At 39.1% G+C, this 15,979-nt stretch overlaps 1 protein-coding gene across 4 annotated transcripts; it reads left to right on the top strand.

The window, feature by feature from the left end:
• Nucleotides 1-1,565: 1,565 nt before the first annotated feature.
• gabpa (GA binding protein transcription factor subunit alpha) lies at nt 1,566-15,933 on the top strand. Of its 4 annotated transcripts, none has more exons than XM_085135081.1 (10): nt 1,566-2,105; nt 4,086-4,166; nt 4,258-4,402; nt 4,520-4,604; nt 4,697-4,921; nt 5,031-5,225; nt 5,314-5,370; nt 6,868-6,993; nt 7,383-7,575; nt 14,090-15,933. In XM_085135081.1, exons 2-10 carry the CDS (start codon nt 4,090-4,092, stop codon nt 14,310-14,312), a joined length of 1,326 nt encoding a protein of 441 aa, XP_084991207.1. In that variant the 5' UTR covers nt 1,566-2,105; nt 4,086-4,089; the 3' UTR covers nt 14,313-15,933. The 4 variants fall into 4 exon arrangements, with proteins under 4 accessions (XP_084991207.1, XP_084991204.1, XP_084991206.1 ...); XM_085135078.1 differs by having other exon boundaries at nt 1,567-1,728; nt 4,089-4,166; XM_085135080.1 differs by having other exon boundaries at nt 1,567-1,728.
• Nucleotides 15,934-15,979: the final 46 nt, after the last annotated feature.

Genomic DNA, 15,979 nt, shown 5'->3' with positions numbered 1-15,979 from the left:
TTACAAGTCACAATTTTGTCTCTGTGTTATTATGGTAATATTGCTAATATGCATGCTTCTGCATCCATCTTCAAGTTTCTTGATTCGGTCTCACAGTTGTAATTTATCAAAGCTGAATCTTTTCTTATTCAATCTTGCTGTAATATGAAAAGGTGCGATGGTAGCATTGTGTGATGTTTATTTCCAAAGTTATACAGCAAAGATTGCCTGATTACCTCCGCTCTTTGATTACTATTAAATCAAAAATTAGATTTAAATGGAACAAGCAACAAGTCTCTGATTTCACTGGATCTGCATCTGTCTGAATCCCCGTATTCTTTTTCTTTCTGTACACAAACGTTTTTTAAAAGGAGATCTCAATCTCAATGCATCAACCTGTTTAAATGCAGGATTTAACAACAGTTCACATGTACCTGTGTGTATTTGTTTTCCTTAGAAATGGTTTAATAATTTATCGATTTAGCTTTCATGATTACATCATTAAAAAAAACAAAATGATAAATTACTGCAACATCTAACACCTTGAAATACATGAAAATGACACACAAAACCAACTTGCAATGTTTTACAAATAAAATAAGGAAACATGAATCCTATGGACTTCATCAGGAGATATTTATTTAGTAATCTCTATATTTTACATGTCAAAACATTACAGGGAATCAAAAGGAAACATAACCACATGTTTAGTGGATAGATTGGCTGGTCCATTGCATTATGTTTGCGGCTCCTTTACGAAAAAATGAACAGCAAAAACACATGTAGGGTCTATTCCAATCAATTAGAATAACACTTTAATGATTTAGCTTTCCTATTAGTTATAATCCCATCAGTTATAATAATGCACATCAATATAGGACAAAAAACTGAAACTAGACCCTGAAAAGTAAAGTTTATATATTTACTTATGTCATGTTTGATATAAAGCACTTTTCACAGACAGACAGTCACAGTGTTCTGTACAAAATAAAAAGTAGGAATAATCAGAAATAAAAATATAATAGCAACTTAAAATGCAGTTTAAAGCAAAAAAAAAACCCAAACATGTTAGAAAAGAGAACACCAAAAAAAAAAAAGTGAGAATAACCTAATAATCTTAGTAGAAATCTGCTTTTTACAGAGGTGGTGTGTGTCAAAAGGGGAAAATTCAGCCTACTCCTAAAAGGAAAAAGAAGTTGAGATAGGGGATCATCTGGGGATGCATACAGCTCATTTCTTTGCCCAGAGGAACTGTTGCAAATATTTGAAATAGCCCAGTACAAAACTTATACTTTTTCACACGCTTTTCAGAACTGAAAACAGTCTGTAGCATACATTAAGGAGAAAAAATCAGTTACGGGGGAGCATGGTTGCAGTAAACTGATTAAATTTATGGTAACATTTTTCAAGAGACCTTTATATTTACAGTTGGTTCTATTAAAAGGCAGTTTTATTTAGCCATTAATGCCAATCTAGTCAGGATACATCTGGACTGGACATTTGTTCCTAAATTGCCACAAAGTTGGAGCTGAGAAATGCACGTCCAGCTAGTATGGAAACATTTAGCTGGCGGTTTTTCACTACACACACTTTAAGGTAACTACAGTCTCTCCGGTTAGTCTCCGCCCCTCCTCAGATTGAGTGTAGTTGGCTAAAAACTTGCATGATATCACTCGACTGTGTGCATTTTTTTGCCGATTATCTGCCACAATAGAACATCAACATCTCTGAAGGTCTAAATTTTAAGAGGTATGATTATTTCAGAGACAGATATGCTTGTTGTGAGGAAAATGTACCACACCGTCGTCACGTTTGTTGTATCTGGGGTGTTCCCGCTATTTTATGTAGCTCAAGCAGCAAAGCTAACCTAGCTAGCGTGTTGTTGATTCCAAGTCAGCCTGCTGGGAAGAGGCCGCCCACCTACGAGGCAGAAACCCACAGTATTAGCCAACTTCCACAAAGGCTAGGCTAACGCTGGCTCCCTCGGACTTTTGCTTCCTCTTCGGCTTGAAAACAGAAATAACGTTGGTTGTTATAGCAGTCGCTAGTTAGCTGTTTTGCTAACAGCACAGTGGAGAAGCTGCGTACTGTCGCGGTGCTGATTACCGTCCAACCACAAACTCAGGGTGGGTATAATTCCATACGCGGTGAAACAGATTTTTTTTGTTCTTTCTTCCCCTTATTATCCATTTACACGTCTAAACGAGCGTTGTTTCAGTGTATCTCGGTCGCTTTCCTCTAAAACTTGTCGTTGGAGCGATCATCGCTGCTCTCGGAAGTCTTGCAACGCTGTAAAACCTTAGCCAGGATTTCCGGCTCCTTTCCATTTGCCCTATGCTGTTTTGTTTCCGTTTATTCTATTTCCGTTTTAAAAGTTTTCTACGTGCAGAGTTAAAGTGTGTTTTAACAAAGATTTGCTGAAGTTACGAAGCACTCGGAGTTTATAGGATATTTTCACGGTTGTTTAGCACGCCGGGATCGATGGTTGTGTAATGCAGCTGCCTCGCCCCGCGTTGCTATATTTAAGCTAACTTGTTTTTTTGAAGGCCTGCTTCACTGTACACGTGTAGCCTAACGCATAAATTTGAGTTGGGTGAATTTTTTCAACACGTTTTTTGGACGTGTAGTTATACTTGGTTACTATTTTCTGTAACTACTGGCCTACTAGTTGGCCTTTAGAAGCCACAGCCTCGCCCTCGAGTTGGCTAACGTTAGCAGTCACTGAACTGTTGTAGACGGCCAATGAGGAGTCGAGGCTGAGAGGCCTTTATGGTAGAAAACCCCCATCAAAGTGCCCTGTTTTTTTTAACAGGCACAGTATGCTCTTTAAGTTACATGACAGTGAAGTCGTCATTGTTATTTACACTGTAGTATGCATCAGTTGTTTGTATTATTTCGATTAAAGAAATTACAACAGAAAGGTGTTATTGTAGTGATATTGCCCTGTTAATACCTAGTTTCATATTTATTTTTAAACTTTTTTTAAAGAACGTAATTATTCGTTTAATAATTTGTTAGTTTAAAAAATCTATTAACTATCGTTTTTCAAGTATGTTTTATTTTAGGAATTTATTAGAATATTACAAGCTATATCAAAACAACCACTATTATGTTTAGTTTCACTTTATTTTTACTTAAATATTTTTAAGAAAGTAAGTTTAGTAATTTAGTAGAAGAATAAAAGATCAATTAAATATCCACTTTTATTTAGTTTTTTTAAACTTTAAATTACTATTTTAAATGATTATTAGTTCTATCAAAAATCAACCTTTGTTTTTATTTTTTTTACAATTTTAAGTAAAAATATTACTTGATTAATTTATTAGTTGACTAAAAAGATAAATTTTGTTTAATGATTTTATACTGTATTTGTTATAATTTTGTTTTACAAAACCAAAATTTGCTTGCACCAACTTTGGCTGTTTAAAATAATTTTTGTGATTTAAAAATATATTTAATCAATATTAGTCTTTACAAATGGGTTAATTAAATTCTGATTAAAATATATTTTTGTTTATGGATTGTCTAAAAGTAACTAAGGTAACAAAGACTCTTTCCCCATATAAATATATGTGGACCAGTCCTTCTTACATGTGTAGTGACCCCCAGAGGCCTGCTTTGGATCTGAAAAAAAAATAATAATCGTGCATCTCATGTTATAAAGTTATTCCAAACAAAACAAAACAAAAGCACATGCATTGATAAGTCAGTGCAACATGGTGTTGTGTTGGTTAGCACCATCACCTGGGTTGGACTCCCGCCGAGCTGTGAACGTAAACTGGATAAGCAAGAGGAGATGGATGGATGGAATACCATTAATAATCACTAATAACAACAACACTAATAATAACAAACATCAATTTGATGTGCTGGATAGATTTTTGGGTTTTCTAATTAAAATTAGCTGTTTAATTTAACAGTGAGGATAGAAGCTAATTATAGTTTTAGTTTAATTTTAGCATTTTTAAGTGATTAATTAGGTAGTGTGGCCAGCTACCTAATTAAGAGTTTATTGGTTCTTTCCTTTTATGCTGATTATCTGGTTGACAGTAATTTTTGTTTAATGTGTCACTTTATATTCGTGTTGGTAAAATGTTATATCCCAGCAGAATGTCTAAAAGTGAGCCAGAAGAGATGATAGAGATCGAGATAGATGAACGGGAGAAACAGGCATGCCTGGAAGAAGGGTGAGAGAGATGATTGCATAAATAAAACAATTAATTTGTTCATGCAGCAGCTGTGTTTTTACATTTCTGTCTCATGTTTTTTGATTTGTAGTGTTGAGGAGCAGACCATCACTGCGTCAGACTTGATTCAGCAAGATATCGACATAAATGAACCAATTGGTAATCTGAAGAAGCTTTTGGAGCCTCGTATCCAAATCTCATTGGATGCTTATGAAATTTGTTTGCAGGACATTCAGGTAAGAATTAGATAATGACACCTTACATGATCTGTTCATGATTAAATTATTTTTGTTTGGTCCTGGGTTGAACTGTTTCTCACTGCTGTCTTGCTTTATCTGTTCTTTTCTTCTTAGCTCCACCCTGATCACAGTCTCTTCGATCAGGGAGTAAAGACTGATGGCACAGTGCAGCTCAGCCTGCAGATAATAACCAAACCAGGTACCAAAAGCGTGACACATTTCATATCAAGTACTCAAGTCAGTAAAGAGAGAGTACATTTTAAAATGCATTGTTTTTACTTTTGTTTCTAGGAGAGGAGAGGTTGAACATCTTGGAGATTGTAAAGCCAGTAGAAACAGTTGAAGTAGTGATTGATCCAGATGCAGCAGGGGAAGAGGGTGCTCTGGTGGAGGAGGGACAGCTTATTGCTGTAGAGCGGTCTGCCCTGTCTGATGAGACCTCAGAGCAGGTTACACGTTGGGCCGCAGCTCTCGAAGGCTACCGGAAAGAGCAAGTCCGCCTGGGCATACCGTACGGTGAGGAATACTTGAATGAACTACCTTATTTTAGTGGAAAACAATCATTATTGTGCTAACAAATAAAGACACAAACACGGTTGGTAATGTGTGAGGTTTCTCTCCTCAGACCCTATGCTCTGGTCTGCTGATCAGGTGATCCACTGGGCCGTGTGGGTAATGAAAGAGTTTAACATTGATGAGATGGAAATAGGAAGCATTCACATCCCAGGGCGAGACCTCTGCACTTTCACTCAGGAGGAGTTCCTTCAGAAAGTGCCCAATGGAGAGATACTCTGGAGTCACCTGGAACTCCTTCGCAAATGTAAGTCTGATTCAAATGTTTGTTTCTGCTGATGGAATAAAATGTGTTTTCATGCCAAAATGGAACTAATATTTTGTGCTAATTTCAGACGTGTTGGCCAGCCAGGACCAGTCTGGAGGAGACGCCACCGTCACGATTGATCAGCGTAAGTGTTAGAGTGAAAAATCATCTAAAAGACGATTAAAATAACTGTTTACCTTACACTGAAGAACTCAAATGGATGAGTGATGAACAAATGTTCCCTCTAAGCTGCGCGTGTGCACAATTGCGCACTGCTGGCATGGTCTCTGTGCACAGAAAATCTGCGTTGCGCACAAAAAAAAAATCTAACCTGAATTGAAATTAAAATTAATACTCTGACAATTCTCTTTTGCAGTGTTAGTCAGTAAGTGACTGTCTGCTCCCGTATGGAATTAGAACAATGCCACCTTATTCCATAGTCCAGCCAATAATGCGATTCACATTCGTATATACGCAGCTAATCAACATCGACACGCTATGACAGATGTTTTAGCTTGCAAAGCGGCGTGGCTGATGTGGAGTGAAGCCACGTTTATGACAACGTGTACAACCATTGGAGATGTGAGCAGGACAGACGGAACGATTGACGGACAAAGTGTGGACTTTATAAAAGTTTTTAAATTGTGTTGATCGGCCACGTAAAACCAGAGTTATGATAAAAATATATGCAATGTTTGGTTTTCTTCCTGAATACTATCGTTTATATTTACTGCAGGATGAAGCGGTAAAAACGGCGTTTTATAAGGAAAACGCTCGAAAGCGCTCTCCGCCTGTAAGCAAAAACAAAACCAAAAACACCCTTTCCTATTAGTGGAAAAATGTATCATGTCGACAAATCAAAAAATGATATGGCAACATGACATTTAGTGGTTTAGGAAGGGGGAAGTTTTAGGAGTGACGATGGTGTTTTGAGATGTGAGAGATTTGCAACGTTTAGCACAAATCTTGTGTAGTTAGTGTGTAGTGTAGTCAATAGTTTGTTGTGTTTCGTTGTGTGTGTCAGAACAATGAGGCGACTGCTGAATGTTACAGGTGTTACAGCAGTGATACCTTCAGGCCTGACAACAGGAGATGTATCAGGCTGTTGTTCTCTTTTATCTCATAGTGGACAGAAATTATTTTTTGGAGTGGCACAAATAATTTGTGTGGCATCAATTTTGATGCAGAACACCTGATTGTTCTATAAATAGTTTGCAATGTTTATTTTAAAAAAAACCCCGCCTTGGCCGCATTTTTAGGTAAACAGCTGCAAAAAACTTGCATAACTCTTTTTTGAAGAAGTAACTGTATAATTAATTGCCCAACATTGGTCATTATATACTGTATTTTGCAGATAGGGAGTTTGAGGACTCTCTCCCAGACCACAGACTCATACTCATAATACAAGTCAGAGCTTTATAAAAAAAAGAAAAGAAAAGAAAGAACTTGTGCTATGTTTAAACTTTGTAAATTCCCTCGGTTGTTTGGGTTATCTTGTCTGATTATACATGACCATGCCTTCCACATAGTTCTGCTCGTTAAACTCTGGACAAAATCCATATATTTAACAGGAAGTTATTTATTAAATAGATTCAGATCCAAAACGCATGTTAATGAAGAGTTTTCCCATCTGTTCCTCCAGCTGTGCAGATAATCCCAGCTCAAGTGAGCACACCCACTGCTATAAAGGTGTTAAAACAGAACCGTGGTCCCAGAGCACCTCGCATTTCAGGAGGGGAGGAGCGCAGCTCACCTGGGAACCGTACAGGTAAGACACACGCACACAGCCGCTCTCTAGGCAACTCACTTTTTGTAAAGTCAGAAAGTTTTCAAAAGTGTTCAGGGATAGAGTTTTGTCACCAATTTTAGGTTTTAGTTTTTAAATTTACAGTCTGACAGTAATGTTGCTTTGCATTCAAACTGCAACGTTTTTTGCTATTTTGTCTGACAAAACCTTCCTTAATGTGCTATTTTAGACTAAATAGTTAAATACATTTAGAATTGGCAGATTTAGTAATGGTACAAAATACTCCTATCACCATTTCTAATGTTATGTTCTAATCAGTTGTGGCTGTTAAATTGTCTTTTTATTGCAGATACACACATTATATTTGAATAATCTTTTTCAAATATTTTGTGTTGTTTTTCTGTTGTCAGGTAACAATGGTCAGATCCAGCTGTGGCAGTTTCTGCTCGAGCTGCTGACCGACAAGGACGCAAGAGACTGCATCTCCTGGGTAGGCGAGGAGGGAGAGTTCAAACTCAACCAGCCTGAGCTCGTGGCACAGAAATGGGGCCAACGCAAGAACAAGCCTACCATGAACTATGAGAAGCTCAGTCGAGCCCTCAGGTTTGTGTGTTTTTGTTTAATAGCGACTTTTTGTGGCACTCTATCTAAAGTTTGGAGCCAGACATAAGCCATTACCTCACAGGCACCGCAGACAAATGTCTGGTGCAGTGAGATTGACTTTAAACATGCTGCCAACTTTCCAGTACAAAGTCGATTTAGAGTGTAGCTGCAAGTTAGCAAGGCTTCCTCCTGCAGATGCGACAGCAGTCTTTTTTTTTTTTTTTTTTTAAACTGTGTGTTTATTGAGTTTTAAACTTTACACGGACACCAAAATTAAACAAATAACCAAAACAACAACATAGCAGAACGAAACAAAACAAAACAAAGAGACTGGCAACCCGGCTCATGAATACAAAGAAATAAGTGGAAAATCCAGACATTTTGATTATGAGATACGATTAACAATACATATATGTAAAATAGCAGTGATCTGCTTGCATTATACCAAGGCCCGTGAGAAAATACCAGAAATATCCAAACCGACATACGCCATAAATGGGTCCCATATTTTATGAAACTTTTTGTCCCTACTATGTAGCTTGCATGTTAGGAAATCTAGTGACACATATTCCAATACTGTCCGATGCCATTGAGTCTTAGATGGGGCCGTGTCCGTGATCCAGTTCAAGAGGACACATTTCCTTGCACAGAATGTTAACAGTGCATAGAGCTGCTTTCCAAACGTCCGCCTAATTTTGTCGTTTGCCACTCCAAGTAGCATACACAGTGGATTGCATTCAGTGTCAGTGGTGAAGATCTTATCCAGTTCACACTTTATGATGAACCAGAATTGTTGTATTTTCCGGCAGGACCATAGACAGTGCGTGAGGTTGCCCACCTCTATTTTACATTTAGGGCACAGCGGAGAAAGGTCTGAATTATATTTATGGCGTTGAGAAGGTGATATGTGAGCTCTGTGTAGGATTTTAATTTGGATTGCCTTAACTTTATTACAGACGCTCAGAGATTTAGCATTCTCCCAAACTTTGTCCCATACCTCGTCACTGATCTCTATATTTAATTCCTTTTCCCAAGTCCTCTTCAAATTGGTTGTGTCAGTGACCCCAAATTCTGTTAACAGGCCATAAGAAATTTTTATAGAAGTTCTAAAGTTTGGCTGAAATATCTGCTTTTCACATTTAGAGACAGTTTGATTAGTGAGTATTGTTGTAGCCCTCTGTATATGGTCCCTCACTTGTAAATATCTAAAGAAGTCATGCCTATGAATGTTGTATTTATAGATTAGCTGGTCAAAGGACATGAGGTTAGACCCGTCCATTAAGTCAGAAAAGGTGGAAATACCATTCGCAGCCCAGTTCCGAAAGCCAGGGTCAGTGGTCCCGGGCAGAAAAAGAGGATAATCGGATAAGGGAGTGAAAAGAGATGTTAAGTGAGACCTTCCTTCTAATTTTTGAACCATTCGCCAAGCTTTAACAGTAGATAATGTGAGTGGGTTTCTACAAAACATCGTTAAGGTCTTAAGTTTTCCCACAAAAAGCAAACTTTTCAAAGGGAATTTAGACATAGAGCTCTCAATATCCAACCAGACAGGAGAAGGCTGTTGTACCCAATCGGCAGCTATACGCATATGGGTGCTCAGCTGATACTTCCTTATATCTGGGAAATCAAGGCCCCCTTTTGAGGATGGAAGACATAACGTGGATATTTTAAGGCGAGGTTTCCTCCCTGCCCAAACAAAGGAGCTGAACCAGCCATTTAGAGTTTGGATAGCTTTATGTGGAAAAAGGGTCGGAACCATCTGTATTGGGTAAAGTAACCTGGGTAGAATATTCATTTTCAAAAGAGCGATACGACCGAGCCAGGATAACGGTAAGGACTTCCATCTCTCTAGATCTGATTTGACCTGCTCAAATAGGGGGGTAAAGTTACTTTTATACATCTGTTCAAAGGCGGGGGTAACCCTAATCCCCAGATACGTAAAGCCCTGTGGGGACCAAGTGAAGGGAAATGGAGAAGGGGCCTGTGGTTTTTGTTTCAGACTGCCCAATGGCATCGCTTCTGATTTATTGAAGTTAATTTTATAGCCTGAGATTTCACTAAACTTATTAATAGTTTCAACCAGAGAGGGGATTGATGTTTCCGGCCGAGTCAACACAACAAGTACATCATCATCAGGGATTGTTATAAAGTAACTTAATCCAGTTTATAAAGTTTCCACTGAAACCGAATTGATGTAGTGTAAAAAACAGGTAAGACCATTCAACACGGTCAAATGCCTTCTCGGCATCAAGGGAAATTACCACACCAGGCAGAGATTTTTGTTGGAAGAACTGGATCATATTCAACAACCTATGCATGTTATTATATAAATTGCGCCCTTTAATAAAACCCGTTTGGTCCTCATTAATAAGCGAGGGGAGTGAAAGTTCCAGACGTTTTGCTAATATCTTGGAAAGGATTTTTAGATCCACATTCAACAAAGAGATTGGCCTATAGGAGGCACAATCTTCAGGTAGCTTGCCCTTTTTAAGTATAAGGGATATATTGGCTTCCCTTAAAGAATTGGGCAAGAGACCCTTTTTAAAGGAGTCATTGTACATGTTCAGCAGCGGGCCGGCTAAAATTTCTCTGAATTCTTTATAAAACTCGGCACATAGTCCGTCTGGTCCCGCTACTTTGCCAGCCTTCAGCTCTTTAATGACGTCTAATACCTCCTGTTTTGATATGGGAGAGTCCAATTTGAGGTTCTGGTCTTTAGACACCCTGGGAAGGTTAAGAGGGGCAAAAAATACATCCAATAGGTCTGCTGTATTTGTCTGAATTTGCGGTTTATAAAGGTCTTCGTAGAAATTTCTAAATATATTATTAATACTGGTGTTGTCAAAAAACTGTTTACCATTTGCATCTTGGATTGAAGTGATGTTCTGAGAGTCTGATTTCTTCTTAGTCAGGTAGGCTAAGTACTTCCCAGGTTTGTCACCATGTTCATATAACCTTTGCCTAGCAAATCTAATTTTAGTCTCTGCATCTTTCGTCAGTAGACAGTCTAATGCCGAACGTAGAGCATAAATTTCTTTGAGTTTACCCGTAGAAGGTTTTTTAAGATAATCTCCTTCTGCGTGTTTTAGCTTGGATTCTAAAACCTTCCTTTGCTCTGCTTGTCTACGCTTTCTACCTTTAGTATATGAAATAATGAGACCTCTTGAGTAGGCCTTTAATGTCTCCCAGAGTAACGACGAGTTATCTGTGGAGGGTGTATTAATTAACAAGAACTGTCCAAGTTCCTCTGTGAGGTAGCCTGTCAATCCAAGATCGTACAGGATAGAGGGGTCAAAGTGCCAATGTCTATCCTGGGGGGCCGGATTCCTGACGTTACAATGAAGGAAAACTGCTGCATGGTCTGATATAACTATGTTACCAATCGAGCTAAACGTAACTGATGGCAAAATAAGGTTTGGGACAAAGAAGTAGTCAATTCTTGTATAACAAGTATGTACTTTAGAAAAAAAGGTAAATTCCTTATGTGCAGAATGCTGTGCCCTCCATACGTCAACATAATCCAATTCCCTACATAAGGTAACAAGGGTCTTAGCTTGAGGTGAAAGGGATGGTTTGCCCTGAGGAAATTTATCCAAAATTGGGTTTAAATGACAGTTAAAGTCCCCACCAATGAATGAGTTTCTAACATTTAAGTCCACAAATTTTGTGAAGGCTGTAATCAAAAAGTCTCCTGGGTGACCAGGGGGACAGTAAATATTCATAATGGCGATTTCCTCTCCATATAAAACACCTTTCACAATAACAAAACGGCCATTATTATCCCTTATACAATCAAGAGGTGTGAATGGTAGATTTTTCCTAATTAATATAACTGTACCCCTGCTCCTTGATGTAAAGGATGAAAAAAAGACTTGCCCAAATCCCCCTTGCGCTAGTTTAGCATGTTCCATAGGATTCAAATGCGTCTCTTGTAATAAAGCAATGTGGACCTGCTCACTTCTGAGATAATTCAAGACCTTTCTTCGCTTAACAGGCGTATGGATACCATTCACATTCCAGGTACATATGTTCACTGTTGACATGTTGGTCTTTTATTATTCAAATAGAGTCTGGAGTATACTGAACATCTTCCTAAAATTAAATAATGAGAGTAACGCAAGTAAACAAAAAAACAGAGCCGGGCCAAAACAAAATAAGTAAACAAATACCAAGCTAAACAAACAATGCTAAACATTACCAAAACAAAACAAAAATAAAAAGAACCCACTCTCCCCCTCCTGAAGTGGAGGAGCTCGAGTGTAGAGGTTTCCTAACGGCAGAAGATACTTCCCTCCCCAAAAGAAAAAGAAAAAAAAACACCCAAGAGTTATAGCAACGCTCATAACATACCGCAAATGTTCAGCAGGATGATTCTAGTCGACCTCACAGCGAACGGTAATGATAGTGGGACCGTGTATGCAACGGCCGAAAAACAGGAAGAGAAAATTGTAAGAAATATATATGAACAGTCAACCATAGGCAGCTACTTGAGGTGTGGGAAAAAATAATAATCCACGATTGAGTGGGACGAGGAATGGATACCAGTTCTCACTCGTCATCAGCCGCAGGAGTTACGTCCAGCGACTCGATGAAGCCTTCCACCTCAGCCGCATCTCTGAAGATCTTAGTGGATCCACGGTGGGTCACCTTCAGCAAAGCGGGGTAAATCTGCCTATAGTCAGCTCCAATGGACCTAAGGCACTTCTTTACCTCGTCAAAACTGCAGTCTTCTTAAAACAGAATATTTCCAGTAGTAGGCCGATAGGATGATGCTGACTGTTTCCCTTATGTGGTAATAACAATAATAAAAACAATAGTACATTTTATTTTTTGGCGCCCTTCAAACACACCCTTTGCAAGCCTGAACATTACAGCTAAAAGGGGGATTTTCCTGTCAGTGTAGCTAGCCAAACAACGGAGAACCACTTACTGCTTAAGAGACAGAGTGAAAGTGGACAGTAGATCCTTGATGTCTTAAGGGAGGTGGCTGTAGCTCAGGTGGTAGAGCAGGTCATCTACTGATCGGAAGGTTGGTGGTTCGATCCCTGGCTTCCCCAGTCTGCATGCCAAATATCCTTGGGCAAGATACTAACCCCAAATTGCTCTCCGATGCATCCATCGGAGTATGAATGTGTGTGTGAATGTTACTTAGAAAGCACTTAGAAAAATGTGCTTGTGCGAATGGGTGTGAATGGGTTAATGTACAGCGCTTTGAGTGCTCAGAAAGAGTAGAAAAGCGCTATATAAGAACCAGTCCATTTACCATTTAACAAAAATCTCATTGTTGCAGCCAGGGACAGCAGAAGAGTGATCCCCTTATTTTCAGTTTCAGTGCCCTTTTTTCTGACTGAGTTATTGTTTTTTTTTATTATTATTATTATTAGTTAGCTAAAATAAACTACTGTAAGTCTATTAGCAGTAATTAACCAATTAACCTGGAGATGACACATTCTGTACTGACACAAGATGGCGCTCAAAACTTTAAACACTTATCTTAAATCCAGCTTCACAGACAGTGTGACATCTGTCAGGTTTTTGAGAGCAGGGCACCACGGTGTAAATGAGCCTTTATACATGTAGTGCAACATGCCCACTTTAAAATAAACATAAAACATAATAAATGAAATGGTCGTAGCTTAGTTATAGCAGGGTTTTGAGGTGCGATTTGAACTGTGTCAAAGAATTTAGGCGATAAAAGTGAAGTGGAAGTAAATTCCAAAGACAAAGTGCATCACACCTAAAGGCTCTGGCACCCATCGCTCAGCAGGAGAGCAGCTCAAGCTGAGCAAAGGGAATGGGTGTAAGGATGAAGGAGGTCTGAAAGATATGGGGCTGCCAAGTCACCGAGAAGGAAAATCTTGCATTGGATATGCTGAGGAATAGGGAGCCAATGAAGCTGGATGAGAATGGCTGTAATATGGTCAGAGTTCTGTACTGTCTGGAGCTGATTAAGGAGATTTTCTGGGAGACCAGAGAGAGTGGCATTGCAGTAATCCAAATGAGAGGCAACCAGGACATGAACCAGGACTTGAGTGCTGTGTTGAGAAAGAAGTCTAGAAATCTTAAGTGGGTGGTAGTAGGCCGAATGTGATGTGAACAATAAAGAGTATTGTCCAAGATGACTTTAAGACTTTTGACGCTTTGGGAAGTGTGGACCTGACAACCATCTTTAGAGACAACAAAAGGGTTTATTTTGTGAAGTCAGGATAACTTTTATTGCCATTGATGTTTAGCTGATTGACTGTCACCCTAGTAGTGATGGCCTGTAGGCAGGAGTGACGATCCAAGAAAGGAGGATATGAAGAGGAAGAAGTGAGGTTCTTTCTGCTACAAAGAGAACTTAGAACAAACCTGATTATTCTGATATTTTAAAATGTAAAGCTGCTGTAATATAAAAGAACGGATACACTGATGTATTGTCCATTATTCATTTGTTGAAAGCCATCTGCATATCTGTTGTCTCTCATCAGTTGATATACTTTGGTGTAATTCTGAGTTTTGTATTTTCATTCAGATACTACTACGACGGGGACATGATCTGCAAGGTGCAGGGCAAGCGCTTTGTCTACAAGTTTGTGTGTGACCTGAGGACTCTGATTGGCTACAGCGCTGCTGAGCTCAACAGCCTGGTGACCGAGTGCGAGCAGAAGAAACTGGCTCGCATGCAGATGCATGGCATCGGGCAGCCGATCACCACAGTGACCCTGGCCACCACGACGCTAGACAAGGACAGCTGAAGGTCGTCACATTATAGCGCTTGTCAGGTGTTGCGGACAAAACGTGCGCTCCACCGCTGATAAAAAACGTCTCTCAGACACAGAAATGCAAAGCTGGTCTCTGATCAGCGTGGATTACCACCTTTATTATCGTCTTTACAGTTTGATTCAAGTTAGACTGAGACAGGTGAAGTTATTTTAGCTTTTCTGTTACTCTAACCAAGAGAAGAGTGTTCAGGATGAAGGGAGAATGTCTTTCTGATTACTGATTGTTGCGTGCATGTCACTGAATGCTTGAGTGTGACTGAAAAATCCAGTTAAGAGCTTTGTGTTGTGTGTTCCTCGTCTGTAGTTAGGACCATTTCCACTGTATATACCGGTATTTCATGTTTTTGATAGCCACAAGGGCAAGTGTATTTTCATATTTTCCATTTATAGAGGACCCGTTTTGTATTTTATTTAGCGTTTGTTCCCTGAATTATTGGACCCTTTTTGTCCACTGGGGGAATAAAGTGGCAAGCATTTTCTTAATAGCTGTGTGAGAAGTTTCTCTTTTTAAGACTCACATTGACAGACACCCAAATGCTTCTATGTACATTCAAAATTTTATTGATGGTATAGTGAGTGTAGAAAGCTTTTTCTAAGCAAATTGTTCATTTAACGACACACAGAGAAAGATCACTGAATCAATGAGCAGAGGGACAAAGAGTTTGTTTCATCACTAGGCTCCAAAGATACCCAGAGTGAGCATCAATACAAATTGAAACATTTACCTGATTAAGAGCTTCAGTCAGTGTCTATCCACGTGTGGGTGCAATGTGCAGGCGATATGTGTTGTATTTCTCATAGAAATGCACAATATGTCACATTCATGGTTAATAATTTAGAGAGAGGGCCATGTGTCTGTGACATGTGGCAAATTGTTTCCTCTTCATAAGTTACAGATTCGACAGGAGCTGAAATATTGAGCACAGGACAAACAGAAGCGCTGTACACGTATACATAGGTGATGTAGAAAAATAGAACGTGACATTTGGTGGAGGAATGTGTCCAGAGAGGAGAAAATGTCTGATTTCCCCACGCCCAAACAGTCCTATTTATGAAATGCTCACGTACGATGTCCCAAAGTGCCGCAATGTACAATATTGCTGACGCAGCAAGAAGGAGAGGATAAACATGAGGGATGGGGAAGGGGGGTTGGGAAAGAAATGACTGAAGTGAAGGAAGGTGTCGTCATCTGAATTATTTACAGCAAAGACAGTGGAATGATAGGCTTTCATAAAAACTTTCCATCTTAAAAGGTTTGAACCTCGAGCCTCTTTCTAAGAAAAATCCAAAGTGCAGCGACAGTTGGCATCAGAGACTGTAACAGCAATATTTGGTGGCAATAATCAAAAATGACAAGAGTGCATAGAACGCAAACAAGTAACACAGTCATCTTCCTTTCGGATACTATTACACTTCATATATTACATACATAGAGCTTTTTTTTCTGCCCATGCAGCTAACACAACAGTGAAGCATGGAGATGAGCAATAAAGAGCCAAGATTCAGTTAAAGCAAGTCTGTGACGACAAAGCAGACCGGATTCTGAATACTCGTTTTTTTCTTCATGTCACAAAGAAGACACCAGAAATGTACAATCCTTCTAAAATATCTAGGGAGAGGACCCCCCTTCCCTCCCCCTC

Source organism: Neolamprologus multifasciatus, chromosome 16 (genome assembly GCF_963576455.1).
Source record: "Neolamprologus multifasciatus chromosome 16, fNeoMul1.2, whole genome shotgun sequence".
NCBI lineage: Eukaryota > Metazoa > Chordata > Actinopteri > Cichliformes > Cichlidae > Neolamprologus > Neolamprologus multifasciatus.
Note: the sequence above shows the minus strand (reverse complement) of the source record. Positions and strands in the feature narration are given on the sequence as shown.